Here is a 19597-nt window from a genome sequence, read left to right as displayed (position 1 = left end):
ACCTCCCCGATGAGCCCCTTTCGGCTTTTATGATTTCTTTTCACTGCCTGTACGGAAGACAAAACCCTGCACTTGACAGGTGTCTTGAAATCTATTTTAAAATCTTTTTGAATTTCGTTTGCTGCCCCAGCTCCGTTTGTGTGTGTTTTTGGTATCACTACAAACCTGACTCTATCAGAATCTAGAACACGGATATAAATCAGGAAGGATGCTGGTTCTTGATGCCTGTGGCACTGTGTACCAATTAAATCTCCCCAATTTGACATAGACCCATTACTTATACTGTGTTTTCTGTTAACCAATTCTCAGTCCAAGCACTCGCACACTTCCCCTGAATCCATAAAACCTGTAATGTGGGACCTATCTTTAATGGGTAAGTTTTATCAGAAAACTTCTGAAAATCTAAATATACCGCATCATGTTTTGTGTGTGTGTCCATTTCTTGTGCTTGTTCAAAGAATGCCTAACAACACACCAAGAACTGTAACAAAGTCCTCCCTTTTCTGAATGCCTGTGTTGACTATTCCTTAAGCTATTATTTCCTTATAGAGCATCCTCTAATTTGTCTATAATACTACAGTTGTTTCCATAGTCTTGCATATAATAGAAAACAGTCTTATTCGTCTGCAACTGTTGATGCTCACTACACGGACGGTTAACAAATCTGTTGGGTCTACCCCTGTCTTGAGCAACTGTTGAAAGAATACTGTTGGTAATAGCTGATAAGGCCTTGGAGGAATGGGTGCAAGTCTGTTTCCTTTTAAAAGAAGAGTCCGGGAAAGAGGAAGAAAAAACAAAACAGAAAACAAATTAAAAAAACCGTGAAGAATCACATGTACAGAGAATCCAAGAATATACCTTTGAGCGCATAACTTTAATTCAAAATATGGCTCTTTTAAAACAGGTTTTCTAAATTTTATTTCAGTAATATACAAAATCGCATGCATTCTTACAGTCTCAACGAATCTGCAAAGTCGCGCCCTCCCCCAATCCCCCTCCCCTCTGATATTTGGCAGAGAGTCAAGAAAACGTCATCTAAGCTTAAAACGTGCCTTCCGATGATTAGGAATTTAAACAAAAATTGAGCGTTTTCCCGATGGAAAAAAACCAGAACGGAAGTACAGCTGAATCCGCGGATAAAGTAACATCATTATTCTCTAAACATAAAACTGGCCGGCGGGGCTGGATATTAGCCAAGTATTGGAATGTAATGCACACTGAATGTTGCAATAAAGGGAAAAAAAACACTTTGTGCCTCTCCAGGGCTCTGCGCTAGCAACCTTCAGGTCATTCTGCAGAGCGACAGTCCTCACCGGGTTTACTGGAGTTCAGAGCTCAGCTCCAGGTCGCAGTTACTCGGGCAGTCGAGCTGGGGCGGCTGCTGACGAACAGCGTCTTGTGAAGAACATCGAGAGTCTGCACTGCAGTTTTGTCTTGGTCTTTTGTTGTTGTTGTTCTTGTTCTGGTTGTTCTCCGTACCTGGAGGTTGTGTTTCGTCGGTATGTTTTGCAAATCGTTTGTGAGGAGCGCATATGCAGCCTGCAGACTGGAATCTAAGCCGGTTGTCCACAAAATGATTCCGATGCTTCCCTACAGTGATGAGACCCGGAGACATTCTTCGTCTTCTGTTTTATCTGGCAACAAACCTAAAACTATGGATGAGCTCCATGGTCCAACCTTTCTAACTTCTCTTTACTGGCTTTTCGTTAAAGGATACTTTGACAAAACCCACGAAATGCAAGTATGTTGTTTTTCTCTCTAAAGGCACGGTAACAACGTACTGCGCAATTTCATACCAGCTTGACAAACGTTTTAACGGATAATGTTTCTAGACACATTTAGGTAATGACAGTATTTCTCTCCCCTGAATAAAATAATTATTTAAAGCATAATCCGTGTTACAATTACAGGGTTGATATATATGAGAGTGAGACAGTGTACGGCAGTCAAAATGAAGCCCTAACACCGATAGTGAGCGAACTATTTTATGGTTATTTATATTAATGGAATGCCGATCGAATACTGTTGCTGTTAGACATTCCCGAGATCTGTGGTATGTTTACCAAGGCCTCTACAGCAAACAGACGAAGAACTTATTTTTTTGTCTTTACACACATACAGTATTTATATCAACTATAAAAAAGGGCGTTGTTAAATTAAATATATACTGTATAATGCTTTATATAATGGTATGGTAGAAAAAAGTATTGTATTTGTTTCGACGTTTTTACATTAGTATGAAAACAGAACGCGTGGTGAATAATGCGTGTGTTTTGCCATGATCAAGTCTGAACTGGGCAATAAGATTTAATTTCTTGAAATTGTTGTAGGGGGTCTGTCAATTTCGCATAGACCAATAGTCAAAACAAGAAGTCGGGGCTCTTATTTGCTTGGGACTTTGATGGGGCTGTTTTTTCTTCATTTTTTTGATCCTGTAAGGTAAATATTAAATTCGATGTAGTTGCGTATAATGTCGATCATGATTTGCAAAAGTTAAAAGTTTGTCTACGTACGATAACCTGAAATAATGTAGGCATATCCTATGGATTGAGAAACTGTGGAATAATATTTTTTTCCGTTTTGAAAATTGTACTAATCATTATACATATGAGGGTCTTCTGTATTCGAGCACGTCTGCATTTGACTTTCTTTAATGTGGTCTTCTCCTGTTGTTAAACAAGTCTGTAATGAGCCAAGAGACGCTGCTGAGTACTTAATTATTTCTCTGATCAGTCTGATCGGAGTGGCTGGACTGGCAATCTGAAGTCTCAGAGAGGAAAACCTCAGGTCATAATGTAGAGCAGGACTGTCAGACTCGGTTCCTGGAGGGACTAGTGTCTTCTGGTCCATGGTCCTACCAGAGAAATGTCATTAACAATTAACCTCATTATTTTCTTGGTAAGACATTAAGGTCTTCTACAGGTGATCACTGAGACAAGCACTTCAGTAAGAGTACAGTTACCTATAAAACACTTCCAAGTCTGGTTTAAAGAATTAACAATTACAGTATGTTCTTAATGAAATAATTCAGCTTTGAAACTGAGAGTTCAGGCGAAAAAAAACCCTGGAAGCACCAGACCCTGCAGTAGCTGAGTTTGACCCACACTGATACAGAGGTATATTATAAGATAGCAGTGTTCTTGCTCTTTGTTAAAACCTTTGCCTGTGTGGATTAACCATCTCATCCTTATAGGATTATGATTAATCTTGATGCTGTGTGCCGCATGTGTGCATGTGGGCACTTGTTCATTGGTTTCTATTAAGTCAGTAATGGCCAGCTCTGCTCCCTGAGAGCTGGCATTTACTTCTCTTTACTTAATTCAACAAACCACTTGCTCAAGTGGTCAAAATGAAATTGTCCTAGGTGTTCAGAAATAGATGATTTAAGGGAGATCTAGAAAATAGTGTTTAACCCTGGCTCTCCGGGACCAGAGCTGGTCAGTCCTGATATACAAAAGTGAGTTTTGTTTTTTGTTAAGAAATTGGAATGATCCATTTACAAGTTTAGCTGTAATGCTATGAATTAGTAATGGATTATTATAATACATGGGGTTACTTATGGTTGTGCTACTTTGATTCAAGTTAATTTTCTCATTAAAGTCTACATTAGTTGTATTAGTTGTTTTGCATAGTTGTATGCAAAGGTTTGGGCACCCCTGGCCATTAAAATTTGCAGAAATATGTCAAGTGTAAGTTTGTTCGCAGCAGAGGTTATGTTAACTTCTTTTCACTTAGAAAATCAACAAAACGTTATTTGGCCAGAGGTGCCCAAACTTTTGCATACAATTGTAACTTTCCATCTGTGGTAAAAACCTCAGAAAAAGCACTGAAAACAGTGGGAGTGTGGAACAAGCTACCCAGCCATGTTGTCGAAACCTTGGTTTCTTTCAAGAAATGTCTTGACAATATCCCTTGGATGAATTAGCTGCTAACTAGCAAACAGATCAGATGTGTGGAATAGCGTCCTCTCATTTGTAGCCTTACTTACAGTATAGTAAGACTTTCTATTGATATGTGTATTGCTGTCTCAGTGCTTGATATGTATTTGTATCGGTGGTGTGATGGCTTAAGTGACTGACTTACAGTATAAGGCTGAGAGTGGGTGTTTAAATCTGGCTGTTGCCATGACTTTTCATTTAACAAATAAATATTTCTTTGAAAAACTAAAATAACAAATATTATGGACACTACTGTATATTGACATTTTTTATATTTCTAAATATCACAACATGTTCAAAGCTAAGTCCTTTATTAATAACAACGAATAATTTCAAACTGCTACTGATATTATGACTGACAATAAATATTATCGAATCTATATAGAATTATTTGGTCTTTCTAATTATCACAAAACATTCAAAGTTAAGCGATTACCATTTCCCATGAATACTTGCGCTCGTTATCACAATAAAAGAAACACATACTTTTCAGAATTTAATTATTATTTTGGAAACGTTTTTACGTGCTCCTTCTGACCATATTGTTTATATGCTTTGTGAGGAAAGTGATATTTTAACCTTTTCTGTGAATACGCTCGCTATCGGAGTAAACAAAAGCATACTTTTAGAATTTGATTAATAGGGAATGTAAGATGGAATCGTGTTATCTAAAGAGCATGCTTGCCAGCGCGGTGACGTCACCGCCTTTCCCTCTGAATAGCTTGCAAAATAGGCAGTGAAAACATGCCTGTCTGTCCGTGGGGTGAAGGGGGACTGTCTTTCATTGGAAGGTACGCTTATTCTACTCTGAGAATGTAGGAGGGGGAACAGTGCTCGTGGTTTTTTCACTGATAAACTCGTGTTAACAAAAACTACAGTATGCTTAAGAGTTGTTAAATCGGTTTTTATTTATTTTTCGGCACAGCCAGCCGGCTGTGAAAGCTAGAGCACCACAGTTCACACTCAACCACATCGCAGATCACAGATCAGTCCCAGTGTGTGAGATCTTGCTGTTTGATCTGTGCTTGATGTGGTCTGCGTACAAAATACACTATGTTGTTTTTAAGCCATTTTTTTGACCACGCTCGAATATTCTTCTGTCCATATCTCTGTGAATCTGTTTTTCTAAGAAAACATGTGAGTTGGGAGTGGACTTGCCCTTATTCTACTTTGAAAATACCTGTGAAACCAGTTTCTTTACAATGTAGACACAGAGAGAGAGAGAGATGTGATAACAACCTTTGCACATTAGTGTAGGGCTTTCGGGCTCACGTGAATTTGCACCCTACAGTACAACCTGCGGTACCGCTGTGTACATACAGTACGAACATGTTGTGATATTTAGAAATATAAAAAATGACAATATAATGCCAATGATATTTGCTATTTTAGTTTTTCAAAGAAATGTTTATTTGTTAAAAGAAAACTCATGGCGACAGCCAGATTTGAACACCTGACCTCAGCCTTATAAGTCAGTCACTTAAGCCATCACGTTTTCTGGTGACAGCTCAAGTGCTGTACTTGAGAGGTTAAGCTTTATTAGGTCTACCTGGTGGTTTTACAAGGTGATTCCGGATACTATTAACATAATCTATTTTGCATACGGTAGAGTGCGGTATGACGTGAAACGACGCGTTGACGCGTTTTGATGCGATACACACCCACCGCGTTGTACTGCAGCTTACCCTCGTTTTGAATGGCTGCCTCTGTAAGTTCTGATGCATCTGTCTTGATAGGAATAAGCTGTCAGAAGGACAGGCAGGTCACTCCACCCAGAACACATCTATCTCTCCGCACGTTAATTAACCAGCAGCTCGTTTTTGCATTAGGTTGAGCACAAGAAGATCTACGGCCCTCTGTGGAAGTCCAAGTATGGCCCCCTGGTGGTCGTGAACGTGGCAGAGGCCGAACTGATCGAGCAGGTGCTGAGGCAGGAAGGGAAGTACCCCATCAGGACGGACATGCCCCACTGGAGGGGCTACAGAGTGCTGCGCCAGCAAGCCTATGGACCACTCACTGAGTGAGTGTTAGTGAGGGACACTAAGAGAGACGACACGTGAGCTTCCTGTGCACAAAATCTGTTCTGGTGACCTGGGGGTTGAAACTGCTTCCCCACAGCTCCTGGGTCCTGGGTTTCAGTTCTGGTCTGTGTGGATTTGGCATTTTTTACCAATTTTCACCAGGGGTTCCAGTTTGGCTACTCTATATTGTCCCTTTCCAGGCCTTCCAGGGTGGGTTTTGAGAGGATTTCCTAATCCTGTCTCTTTCAAGTGGTCGTGAATCTGCAGTGTGTCTTGGCAGGATTAATGGGCTTGAACAATCACCTTAATTCCGAACAGACAGTTGCCTTGCCTTGAGAGAGGCAGGAATATGACAATGATATTTTTAGCTGTTTGTATATTGTTAGGAGGATAGATAAATAATACCTTCCAAATGTATTAATACAACTGGTGAAACTGACACAAAGAAACATCATAAACAGAGCTGTGGCTCGGTAGTTTGTGTTGCTGAAAAAAAAAAGTTATTATGTAGTTTTATGTTATTATATAATTTTAGTTGCAACGAGCAGCGAAAAGTCATATTTGTAATTGGATTCGAGAAAACATGAGGGTCACATTTATTCACACTCTTAAAAATAAAACCCAACAAAAATCAAATTAATAATGAAGCATGTAATAATTACAAGAGTAATTTGGTTCCTTGAAATTACAACAGAAGCCACTTCAATTATATAGAAGCCTCCAAATGTTTCCTGTTTCTCTGGGGTATATAAGAAAGGACACACAAAAGACTTTTTAGTACCACCTCTCATCATGGTTAAGATCAGAGAGTTCTCTGCGGGCTGCAGGCGAATGATCAGTGTCAAATCAATGGGCTAGCTATAAAAGAATCCACTGAATGATGAAGCTACCGCTTTCCACTATAACTTTCCTGTAACAGATCCTGCTTAGATGGCAGCGTAGAAAGGGAATCTGCACATTAAACCATCCCTACAATGGGAGATTAAATAGCGGAGGGCACAGTCCTGATGTTAAACTTCCTTCCTTGCCCTGTAGTTGCCCCTAAACATGCACGTTTAACTCCACGTCAGAAATGAGTAGCAGTGGAAATACCTCACCTGGTTGATCAATCCTGTTTATACCAGACTGCTCTCACCCGTCTTCTTTCTTACTGGTGGGCTGGCATGGCAATTACCTTCCTAATTAAGATCATTCTTGACTTTGCTTTGTCCCCCCCCCCCCCCCCAATGGAGTGGTTTTAAACCTTTTAAAAAATTCCCCCAAAGAATCTCACCCTGACCCTTATGAAATTTAAGGCTGTCTGTATAGTGTTAAACATGCAGTTAATAAAAAATACCTGTGCATCTTTATACCACAAACCATGAGGCAAGAGGTTCAGGAGTCAGCCATAAATCCAAAGGCAACAGTCTGAGATCTCCAGCTAACACTGGCTGGGTTGCAAGAAGCCACCTCTTCAACAAATAGCGTTGTGTTTGGCGTAGGAAACATGAAGCTTGTATTGAAGAACCACTGACACCGCTACGATGTCGCCAGGGCTGATTTGGAAACTATTTTTATTTTCTTTTATCTTCTGGTACACTTGTCTCATCTCCTTGTTATGGTATAACTCCTCAATTTCCTGTAACTTTCGATTTTGCCATTCTGTCTTCCTATGTCTGCATAACCTCTTAGCTAACGTGTGTTTTCTGGAGAACTTGGCCGTGCTGGTTCTTGTAAGACTTTGTAGCATTTTCTTCCTTGCTTCGTTTCTTTCTGCGATCGCCACCCTACACTCATCATCAAACCAGGCCTCTCTCCTGTTGACTACTTGACACCCCACTACCTCCTCAGATGCATGCAGAACCATTCTCTTAATTACGCCCCATTCCTCTTCGATACTAGAGTTTTGTATCTTCTGTCGCTCTTCATTAAGATGACCTTTCACCCTTTTCTGATATTCTTCAGCTCTTGTCAGATCTCTTGCCAGTATTTGCCCATTGTACTTTCGGTTCTTGCTTTCTCTTTTCTCTTTCGTCTTTCATCTGGACATTCGTTGTCGGCATTTGACCTTGACCAAAAAGTGGTCCGAATCGATGTTGGCCCCACGATAGCTTCGGACGTCCAGTATGTCAGATCCGTGCCCCGTCTTGATCAGCACATGGTCAATCTGGTTCTATGTAGCTCCATCAGGCGACCGCCATGTTGCCTTGTGGATGCACTCATGTGGGAACCATGTGCTACTTATGGTCATTCCTTTGCTCATTGCAAAAGTGATGAGCCTAAATCCATTATCATTGGTCTCCTCATGCAAGCTCTCTTTCCCTATGGTGAGTCTATGCACTGGCTCCCTCCCGACTTTGGCGTTCATATCTCCAAGGATGATCTTAACATCATGACGTGGAGCTTCGTCACATGCTGCCTCGAGGTCATTATAGAAGCTCTCTTTTTCTTCGTCTTCAGCTTCTTCTGTAGGGGCATGCACGCGTATCAGTGTTACATTAAGCATCCTGGTCTTGAGATGTAAAGTGCAGAGGCATTCATTCCTGGCTCTATAGGCAATAACTGCACTCTTACTACTCTTTCCAGACCGCAAAGCCAATACCAAGCATATGGGTCTTACTACTGCTGTAGAAAAAGCGTATAGTCTTTGCATTGCATTGTATCAGTACCTCTCCATCTAATCTCCTGTAGTGATGCTATTCCTACGTTATACTTGTCTAGCTCATTTACTCACCTCCTAACAGCCCCCGCTCCATATAGACTTGAGAACATTCCAGGTCGCCATCCAAAGATCATATCCTTTTCCTTGCTTTGGTCGATTCCTAGGATCTGGTTGGTTTCCGAGGCTTGGTTTCGGTTTCGTAACTGTTACGTTTTACTGGATGGGGTAGTTAGCCCCACGCTAAAGTGCGATGGTGGGGCTGCCTCCTTAAAGCGTTCGCACAAGCTTGTTTTCTGTTAGGGTTGTCTCCCTTAGCCTTCGGGGATCCCTCCTCTATCCACAAGGGAGTGGATCCCTGTTGGTCCGCCGGCCCTTATTCCGTATATTCGGGCCACCCCACTGTTATGGTGGGCTCCCCAATCCGCCACACGGGGGACGCGCTCTCTAGGAGTTACAGGGTCCCCAGAGAGGCAGGGTTGGATTGTGGTCAAGATAATCTCCAGGGACAGGAGTAAATGGTTAGTCAAGTAATGCCCTACAATAACCTTTCCCCTGGTCACCTCACATTGTATAATATTGTGTATGTGGGGGGTCTAATATGTGTAGAGATTGTTTCCCATGAACAGGTCCTGGAGCCTTTTGTAAGATAAGCGTGGACTCCAGGATCTCGCAGCACACTACAGAAGGTGTATTGTCAGTATAATCCCTGCCAGAGGAGGATTTACAAAAACTACAAGGGTGTGAAAAAATATAACCCTGGTGGTTTCTGGATTAAAAATTATTTGTGACAAATATGACTTTGCTCTGAGCAATGCTACGTATATCTTTTTAAGCAATTCACAATCTAATCTGTAAATCTAAGTGTGTTGGTTTTTTCCTGTGTTATCGGGGGTATGTATAGATCTGCAGGGCATCTTCGGGAAGTTCAGGGTACAGAGTGTCATCCAAACCCACCTGGGATGCAGCAGTCAGTCGTGTTTGAGAAAATAGAGTAAGGTACCTCCCCCAGCTGCACAGAGCTGCTTTTTACCCCTTACATTCCAACAGCTGGCATGTTGCTTCATGCAGACGTGATATGCAAGCTTAGTAAGTATGGTAAAGGAGGAACATCTTGTTCTGATAGAAGGGAGTGATAATAATTTGTAGCTCATTAGAGTGTTGCTACTTAACAGGCCCCAGGCATTGCCATTATTTGGCAGATAAGTTCATCCCACTGCACCATTATAATCGATATGAAACATGAAGTGGGCATCCCTCCATTCTTTGATTGACATTCTTTAAACATGCATGGTTAAGTGGGTTAGAAAGTGCATTTTCTGCTCAGGAAGGCAAGATCCATTGTTCTTGCAAACATGCTGACAAACGGACAATATGTTTCAGAATGGGGGCAGAGTGGCAGCGGATCAGAAGCATTTTAAACCCCAGGATGCTGAAGCCAAAGCACGTGTCGACTTACTCCACCGCCATCAACCAGGTGGTGACCGACTTCGTCCACAGAGTCCGCTGGCTCAGGGAGAGAGCCGGGGGGGGGGCTGTGGTGCACGATGTGGCAGGCGAACTCTACAAATTCGCATTTGAAGGTATAAAGCTGGTGGGCTCCTGCATGACCTGACAACCTCAGGAGGCTAATTCGCTTTATCTTGTGCTGTTGTTGTAAGTCTTACATTTTCAATGCCTAGTTTTGTGATAGTGACTACTGAAGGTCTACTAGGGAAGAGTTTATCCAGTGACCTACATTGCACAGTGAAGAATGATTGCTGTGTTTTATCATTTTATTTCTGACCTTTCCTCTTATTCTGATAGGGCATTGAGTAACTTATCAGTGCAGGCGTAGCTAATATGGCAAAAATACTTAACTACAGAAAACCCCAGTGACAGCCTGTGCCAAACAACAGGAATAAAACAATGAGGAAACAATAGAAGACATGACCTGCTGCTTTGAAACAGACCTATTTCTGGATAAAGACTTTAGTAGAGCACAGGTCTACTTTGATTCAATTATAGCTCTTCAATATTTTGCAAAATTGGACTATACTGTACTATAGTTCTAATTAAAGCAATTAACCCCCAATTTATGTTACTTATTAGACCCTAAAACTGTCTGTTGTTGTAGCTACATATAAATCATAGAGATGTGGATGACTTTAATCTACAAATAGTGGTAAATTAATATATTTTGCAAATTTTGAACGGCTGGAGAAGTCAGGTATCTTGGCACAGAGCTGAGGAGCTGAGGAAAGTACAAGTCATGATCATTTCCATAAAAGTTAAAGGGAAAATGTAATAGAGCCAAAGAGGCACTTACAGTAACACAATGAATACTAGTGGAATTTAATTGGACTGCTTATGTGTCCTGTTTTTTTTCTCTTCTACATGTTAATCAGCATTTGGCCTTGCGGAAATACTGTAGAGCAATAAGTAAAGGCTTGATTGATTAGATAAATTGCCCTTTACTTATCGATCGATCTTTGTCCTTGACATTTTGTAGGTCTTATCAAAGTTTGTTGCTCTGTGTAAAGACATAATGCAAAGCTGTAAATTAATAATCTGAAGGTGCTGGGGTTCTTGTGTCAATACTCAGACATGCCCTGTGATTACTGAATTCCAGACGCTTTCCAAGGAATAGAATCATTGGGAAGTGTTTTCAAGACAGAACCTTATGGTTCATATGGGGAATGGCTAGATACCTAAAGACCTGTGTCACCTGATGGTCTTTGGTGAGGGAAGTCCTCTGGAGGTGTAGTGGCAATTTGTCAAAGGTCTCAGCCCCATCGCAAGTCCTCAGTCAGGGAAGCCCCCAAATGTCACTGACTCGTAGTTCAGTAAGGAGCAATGGGTCAAAATTCATATTAGCCTATGCTAGAGACTGATAAACAGCTGCAGGGAACATCTATATCCAGTTGATTTCAAATAAAGGAATTCGTTTAGAGTGTGTTAATATCTGTGTAACATTATTTTATTTTAGGTCTTATTTGTCCCATCTAATGATTTGTGTTTGCCTCTGAGTGCATTAGCCATTCTCAGTGTGAGTGAGAGGAGGGTTGCACGGGTTCTAGGAATCACTCCAGCCGTACAGCATGTAAGCTGTAAATATTAGTGTTGTGTCTTGCGTGTTTTTAGAGTAATACATTATTGTATTTTAAGCTTTTTCCTACTTATTTTCCAACCACAATCAAAGATTGCCTTATTGCCTTGCTTGGGTGTTTTATTTAGCGTTTCTGATTTGTTTGTATCTACAGCAAACTAGCTGTAGAACTGAGAAGTATTTCATCGTGATTCAGCCTCTATTAACCCTTTACGCCCCCCTGTGAAGAGCAGTGTGTTTGCACTGGAGACCCGGTGTCTCCCCATGACCACTCTGCTGTTTTACAGGAATCTGCTCGGTGCTGTTCGAAATCCGCATGGGCTGCCTGAATGAGCACATCCCGCAGGAAACCCAGAAGTTCATTGACTCCGTGGGGGAAATGTTCCGATTGTCCCCAATCTTGGTGCTTTTCCCCCAGTCCCTCTGGCCTTATCTGCCCTTCTGGAAGCACTTTGTGGCTGTCTGGGACCATCTCTTCAAAGTCGGTGGGTTTATTCGTTAATGAAAAATAGCTTCTTTCTCCATTGTTGTGACCTTTAGCTTTCTTTCCATGAATATAATTCCCAGGGAGAATAAAGGCACAGCAGGTATCTGAAAATAGATTGAGGAAAATGTACTTTGGGGGTGATTTGGGGTTGTTTCCACAATGTGTGTGACTTTTCTTTATAAACCAAATAGTATCTGCCTTAAAATACAAAAGTGGGTGTGTTTTATCTTTTGTGAAGTTTCATTCTGTGAAATATAGACTCATCAGTAAGATTAGAATGAGATGAGAATTTCAGATTAGAATGAGATGAAGTTGAAATGAAAGTAAGATGTGTTTGTGCAGTAAGATTGCTTTCAGTGTTCACTGCAAGCAATCGCTCTGCCAACACAAAGCACAAACCTAAAAAAAAAACATATGAGTAAGTACATAAAAAAGCTTGAGCCAGTCCGTTCAAACTGACTGCTAACTGCAGGAGATACAGCACAAGAGTGAGAGTGCGTGGGCATTGTGAATCGTCACCTGTGTGTTCAAATGAAAGCAAATGTGAGAGCTCAGGAACAGGAGGGGTCAGCAGGCTTCTGGATGGAGGTAATGATGATGATGATGATTACATGAGGAGGATGCCCGATGTCTTTCTCGCTTCTTTCGGACTGCAGCCCAGCAGCTGATTGACAGGAAGGTGGTGGAGATCCGAGAGAAGGCAGCGAAGGGCGAGACCGTGGAGGGCGAGTATCTGACACACTTGCTGGCCAGCGAGAAAATGACGGTGACTGAAATTCTGGGCAGCATTACAGAACTGCTGCTCGCTGGCGTGGACACAGTAAGTGTCTTTCAGGGCACAGTACAGGACAGCAGCACAACACCCAGCGTACTTAGGTTTCAAATCAGCTGTTTGAGTGACTATCTAGGAACTTATGAAACATTCAAACCAAAATGCCTTTTGCTCTGTCCTACTCATGTGGACGTTGAAGAAATGAGTCTTCATTCTTTTGAGAGGTTGCATTCTGAAGAATGGAGTTTGGAGCACATGTCATTGTTGGTTCACATCGTTGTAGCCATTCTCTCAGGTTTTTCTTTCCACTGGGTCCGTTTCAACATGTTTATCAGCATTGAAAAGAGAACTAATACCTGAGAGTACAAAATTAAATATGTTTGGCATTTACATGAAAACACAAGGACCACGATTGCATTCTAATGCATGATCCATTCCAGACTGCTGTGTCTTTAAAGCTGGAATGTTCTTCATCCACAGACATCCAACACCATCTCCTGGGCTCTGTACCACCTGGCACGAGAGCCAGACACTCAGGAGAAGCTGCACCAGGAGGTGGACAGTGTCTGCCCAGGAGATAAAATACCCACGAGCGAAGACTTTGCAAAGATGCCATGGCTGAAGGCAACAGTGAAGGAAACCCTTCGGTATGCACCCACAGTGATCAAAAGCAATAGAAACAGAAGTGACCCCAGCTGTGGATCTTATCCAGCTGTTTCGGGGCTGAGTGCGGCACGTCCAGACACTGTGCTGGCCTGCTACATTCATGGGCTGCAGCCATCCCTTGGAAGTGAACAGTTCTTTTGTGTTGCATTGCTGATGCGGCAGAGCTATCCAATTTCCGCATCAAGCTGAAATGCTGTAGCTGAAATTCTATTCATTTTGATCCAACCTGGTGTATTAACAGATGTCATTATTTGCAGATGCTTTTGTCTAGTGTAACACTTGTACATATATAAAGTGTAAATATCAGTGCCCATTTATAAAGCTGGACATTGTGTGGAAGCAACGTGAGGTAAACACTTTGCTCAGGTGTATGACAGCACAGCTTCACCCAGGACACCCAGTACATTACCTGCAACCCAGCGCCCTAACCACCCGCTCTTGCTCTTTCACTTCAGTTACACCAGTTGTTTCTGAGTTTCCTTAGCCTGTGGGGTCATGAAAATTAGCACTGCTGCCTGGCAGCTCTGTTCTCCGTTTGATCTGGCTTGGGGCACCTCTCTGTGTTCATGTGTTCTGTCAAAGAGGGAAGTTTGATTAGCTGCTGTAAATTGTCCATCTGAAGGGGGTGTTTGCTCAGTATAACTGGTCCTGAGTGTCATTATAGAGAAACAGAGCCAAATGGCCTCCTCTCGCCTTTCTGATGTTCTGCTTTTCTTTGTATGTTTCTAGGAGTTATCTTTAAACGTGTTATCTGTTCTCTCTGGATTTCTCTTAATCTTTCTTGTTCATTACCTAATGACATTTTACTGTATTTACTTTATTTGTACACACATTTTCCTCTTAGAAAATAACAGCAGTTTGGACAGTTAACAGTCAAGAGAAATGTATAGCTTCTCCTCAAAACTGTACACGCGATCTTTTGCAAGTATGAGAACATGCTACTTTAAACTGCTTTGGCCTCCACCAAAAGCCTGACACCTTGTAATAAATAATTGTATTTATTTGCAGTTTGAAGGCTTTTTCACCCCCAAAAGGATTTTTAAAGCTTTACATACATCAGGGGACCCACTTTATCCACCAAGAAAAGGCTGCCCCACCTGGGTGACACATGGCAGCCATTTTACACCCCAAATGAGGCCAGACCAAGTTGACCGGAAGTGCTCCACAGAACAATTTAAGGGGGGATTTTAGACCAGATTATACAAGCCTGGAGTAGAATGTACACAGAAAACCAGGGTTAACACTCCTATTCTCTTCAAAAATGTTATAGGGTTGTAGAAGGCCAAGTAGTCAAGACAGTGTCACTGTACTGCGGCTTTTTCCTGGAAGTTCTAGGCCAGAGGGAAGAGCACCGCCTACTGCTCCAGGCCCACTCAAAACCCGGGTTTCCTGTAGCTCCCCCATCCCTCCACTGACTAGACCCAACCTTCCTGATCCTCTGGGGTGGCTGGAGATCAAGAGGGTTGAATTATATTGCAGCTTTGTCCATATTTGTTTTTCCTCTGGTGGCGCTCTACAATAATCTTTAAACTTCTTCTCTGAGGCCTCCCCAACCCAGCCCTGCTTGGCTTCTGAAGTCAGGCTCCAGGGTGGTAATTCTGCTGCCAGTGTTGCAATTGTTACTGTGGGTAGAGACATCATAGTGTAATTATTTATGAAAATGTTCTTTAATCCTTGGCTATTTGTTGGTTACTGTGTATTGCTCTGCTAATCATTATTGATTACATTAATGAGTATATTGAGTATATTGCGATTGTGACTGACAGGGAATGGAGCTCAACATATAAAGACTGATTGATAAAATCCAATTACATTCTTAAACAATAACGTAGACGTTAACTGCAGGCAAAGAGATGAAAGTAAAGCAATCATACCAAAGGGAGATGGTACTGAGATAATTAAATTGTGTCTTTAAATGGGTAAATGTCTTTGGGACCTGTAAGGATGAAGTATTTTCTACTGCAAGGATAGTAATGGAATTGGAAATGATTTCCCAAAAATAAGTATATTTTGGAATTGTTATGTATTGAATTGAAATCAACCGCATATTAATTACAGAAATTAAGACAAAATATGTATATAGCATTGTTTCTGCTTAGTTTTGTGGCACGTCTGTTACAGTTCATCTCAGACAGCAAGTGATATTAACATTCAGCTCTCATTTTATTCCACAGATTGTACCCAGTTGTACCTGGTAACGCCCGGGTTGTGGTTGAAGATGAAATTATGGTTGGTGATTGTATTTTCCCCAAAAAGGTAAATTGTAAAATTTCATTTGACTTCTGTTAGTTTGTTAAATGAATAAGCATTATGACAATTTATGCCAATTACAAGACGTCTGTTTAAAACAACATCACAGTAGATTTACATGTGCCGTCTTTTCCCGCATGTTTAAAACAGTTTAAATTTCTTTGCCATTGTCCAGCATAAACAGACGAGCAGGGCACTCTACTCAGATTGCTTCAGTAAAATCCCCAGCTGTGCCAGCAGGTACAATTATATTTTGCCCTGTAACAAGTCCATCCATACATTTTCTACCTGGTTTATGCAATCCAGGGTCATGGAGGAGCAGGATTCTATCCTGGCAAGCAGCGGGCAAAAGGCAGGATACACCCTGGACAGACCCAAACACACAAACATTAACACCAGGGCCAATTTTCCCAGTAGCCCATTAACCTACCATTATTACAGTGGTTCTGCAGCTGCCTTTTAAGGCCTGAAAATAGCCAATTTAAATAAATCTCAGATTTATTTCATACTGTAGATCAGCATTTTCTGTCTTAGGTCCTGTTGCCCATTATCATTTCCTTTGGGAAAAACCAGGCGTAGTTGTCACCGTGCTGAATTGGGTTTAGATATACTGTAGTTTTGTCTTTGGACGGTGGGAAGAAACTGGAGCACCTGGAGGAAACACACACAAACGCAGGGAGAACACGCAAACTCCACACAGACAGACCCCGTGAACTGAACTGAGGGGCAGCACTGCTGACCACTTCTCCACCATGCCGCCCACTTTGCAGAAAGTGCTGAATACTATTTATTAGTGCTGTGGGATACCTCATCTCTAAGAGGTAGCCTCTTGATGTTTCAGACGCTTTTTCACCTCTGCCACTACGCTGTGTCCTACGACGGAAACCACTTCCCCCAGCCCCACGCCTTCCTGCCCCAGCGCTGGCTGCGAGGGGACGAGAGGCTGAAGCAGCACCCATTCAGCTCCGTGCCCTTTGGCTTCGGGATCAGGGCCTGCCTGGGCAAGAGGCTGGCGGAGCTGGAGATGTACTGCATACTGTCTAGGGTAAGGGAGTGGTTTTCCCCAGAGAACAGAAGTGAGGGGGGTGCAGCCCATTAGAGAAAACCTCAGGCTTCTAAAATTAGTGCTTTTGTTGTTGGTTTCCTGTAGTTCTGCAAAATCCTTATCGACGCCTTCTAATGATGAAACATGTTGAAGGAGTATTTGGTGTAACTCTGGCCTGGCTGGGGGAACAGCAGCCCCCCAGTGAGGACAAGACTGACAGAACCCCCCCCTCCCCACTCTCGTAATGAGGAATGAGCCTGGGAGCTGCTGCAAGGGTGAAGATGGGTGGAGGGAGGGGAGGTAGAAAGAAGTACAAAGGGGGGTGGAAGTGGGCAAGATTAAAATATGGCCTCCTCCCAAAATTCAGTTTAAAACACTGTTAATGGCAGAGTTAAAAATAGACCCAAAACTGTGGAAACTGGCATTCAACTCCTGGCAAGTGGTGTAGAATACATCCAAAAGTGCAAATAAAAGACACCTTTGTGTATGCTTTTATATTATACTCTCTATTAATGGCTAACTGAAAATATCCCATTTCTTGACTTCTTGTCTTCATTTTCTTTGGTGTAAATATGTAAAATAACACGTCAGAATTGAATCCCCGTGTCCAGTTGCATCTTAGCGCCTATCCACTGCAGATTAGTTTGACCTTGCTGGGCTATTATAAAATGTTGCTGTATGAAATGTGAAATGACGTTCAATTCTAAATCTGTTACATGAGATTGCTTTGTTGCCAGAAAGGGTATGGTTCATTAGAAGAACAAGATACAAAAAGATGGACTTTCAACTTTGAAATGAACACGTCTGGTTTACAGCAGCGATATGACCTTTTCCATTGGCAGCTGTAAATGATTCACCCTGAAGGCTGTCTGAGACTTTACTTTATTACAGTGGTTCTGCAGCTGCCTTTTAAGGCCTGAAAATAACCACTTTAAATAAATCTCAGATTTATTCCAGACTGTAGATCAGCATATCCTGTCTTAGGTCCTGTTGCCCATTATCATTTCCTCTGGGAAAAACAAGGCGTATTTGTCACCGTGCTGAATTGGGTTTAGATATACTGTAGCTTTTAAATGTAGAATCTCCACACCGTTTAAGATAACAACTTGCACACTTGCACCGGCTCTAGGAGAAAGAACAAACCTCAGGAAATGCCACACGCTACAGTGTCAAAAGGTTTTTATTCTATATCATAATGGTGATGAAAAGATCAAATAAAAATGACAAAATCAATGTAAGAAAAGTAAATTCCTAGTGGTGATCGGCACATTATTCGCAACACTGGAGGTGTAACCATGTTTAATTGTGTAGTATTTGCTAAGTGTATATATCTGTAGAGCTTGCCCTTTAAAAATGGCTCTAATGTGTTTTTCCTGTTGCAGCTGATGAAGCACTTTGAGGTGCGTCCTGATCCTTCCGGAGCCACAGTCAAAGCCAAAACCAGGACCCTTCTAGTGCCTGGGTCCCCCATGAACCTGCAGTTTCTGGACAGGAAATAGAGACAAGCCCTAGAGGCAAGAAGACAAAAACAGCTACAGGTCTCACGGTCAAATCGACAGAGTTAAAACATGACTCCTGAAAGGGGCGATTTACAGCAACGTATTCTGTAGCACAGTGTCTTCAAAAAGGAGTTGCGAGGTTAAGAAAGAGAGAATTCAACACTAGAGCCAGCTGGTATTTCTGAGCTGTTCTGTTTTTATGTTGAAGGTGTGCTATTGCACACTGGAGGCACAGGCGAAGTACTTTCAGTTGTCTCAGTTCTGCTCTGTTGCATCAAAACATCCTGAGTCCTTACTGCTGTTCGTGCGCAGGAAAAGAGTGTATCTGCAGACATCCTTTCAGCTTCATTCTTTTAAGTTTTCCACAAGCAGACATATTTCAAACAAACCGCGGTAACATTAGGAAACAAAACAATCTACAATAGGTGCCTTATATTTATCATTCCATATCATTCTATTACTTGTTTAATATGTCATTTTTTAGTGGAGCCATTTAAGTCTTCTGTTAGAATTTCGTACTGCACTTTCTCCTGCAGGTATGAGGGGATGCTCCATGCTTGTTTGGCTTAGGGACCACTGTTCTCATCTTTAGTCGGTTCAACACGAAATGGAATTGTAATATGCAGTTATTAAAGATAATGCTGCCATTCATATTAAAATATTCAAAAAAGACTAAGGGTGTCACAGGGTGTCAATTTTCTAAAAAAAAGTACAGCAGTTAAAGTTGACATTTTAGGTAGTACTCCTTTAGATACCCTTTACCCTGTTTTCTCTAGAGCTCACTGATTTACATGTATCAGTAGTAAATGCTCCTAGACTTCTCTGGTTGGGAACTACTGCTGTAACACGTGACAACATTACAGATGAGTGATAAACGCAGTAAAATGTTGATACTGTTTAATTTTGTGTTGTTGTATCTGATTACTACATTAGGAGTGGCCAGCCCCGGTCCTGGAAAACCACAGGCCTTCTAAACAAGTCTGATACATCTCCCTGAAATCCAGGATTGAACAATTTCATTTTGTACCACTTTATTTTATTTGCTCAGATAAGTAGACTAGAGATCATTTGAATATCAACACGTCATTGCTCTCAATGACCACAGCTGGCCAGTCCTGACTTTTTTTACAAAGTGATTTGGTGAGGATGACCCCGTAAAACCTCTGCAGGATTGTGCCGAGTACCCCTGCCCT

The 19597-nt window shown here is 41.7% G+C and overlaps 1 protein-coding gene across 1 annotated transcript; it reads left to right on the top strand.

Moving 5' to 3' along the window:
- Positions 1–1233: 1233 nt before the first annotated feature.
- On the top strand, positions 1234–19076 carry cyp27a3 (cytochrome P450 family 27 subfamily A member 3). Its single transcript, XM_088930477.1, has 9 exons — positions 1234–1741; positions 5768–5958; positions 9981–10180; positions 11973–12170; positions 12829–12992; positions 13425–13591; positions 15785–15866; positions 16702–16905; positions 18288–19076. The coding sequence occupies exons 1-9, from the start codon at positions 1502–1504 to the stop codon at positions 18402–18404; spliced, it is 1563 nt and encodes a 520-aa protein (XP_088786603.1). The 5' UTR covers positions 1234–1501; the 3' UTR covers positions 18405–19076.
- Positions 19077–19597: the final 521 nt, after the last annotated feature.

The sequence above is a fragment of the Atractosteus spatula genome, chromosome 13, assembly GCF_055471065.1.
Source record: "Atractosteus spatula isolate fAtrSpa1 chromosome 13, fAtrSpa1.hap1, whole genome shotgun sequence".
Classification (NCBI taxonomy): domain Eukaryota; kingdom Metazoa; phylum Chordata; class Actinopteri; order Semionotiformes; family Lepisosteidae; genus Atractosteus; species Atractosteus spatula.
This window is presented reverse-complemented; position numbering and strand designations above follow the sequence as displayed.

What these genes read in the sequence shown, in the direction of transcription:
- cyp27a3 (XM_088930477.1), top strand. Translation starts at nt 1,502, where the DNA reads ATGTTTTGCAAATCGTTTGTGAGGAGCGCATATGCAGCCTGCAGACTG. An exon ending in ACAGTGAAGGAAACCCTTCG is followed by an intron (nt 13,592 to 15,784) that starts GTATGCACCCAC and finishes TTTATTCCACAG; the next exon opens with ATTGTACCCAGTTGTACCTG. An exon ending in TGTACTGCATACTGTCTAGG is followed by an intron (nt 16,906 to 18,287) that starts GTAAGGGAGTGG and finishes TTCCTGTTGCAG; the next exon opens with CTGATGAAGCACTTTGAGGT.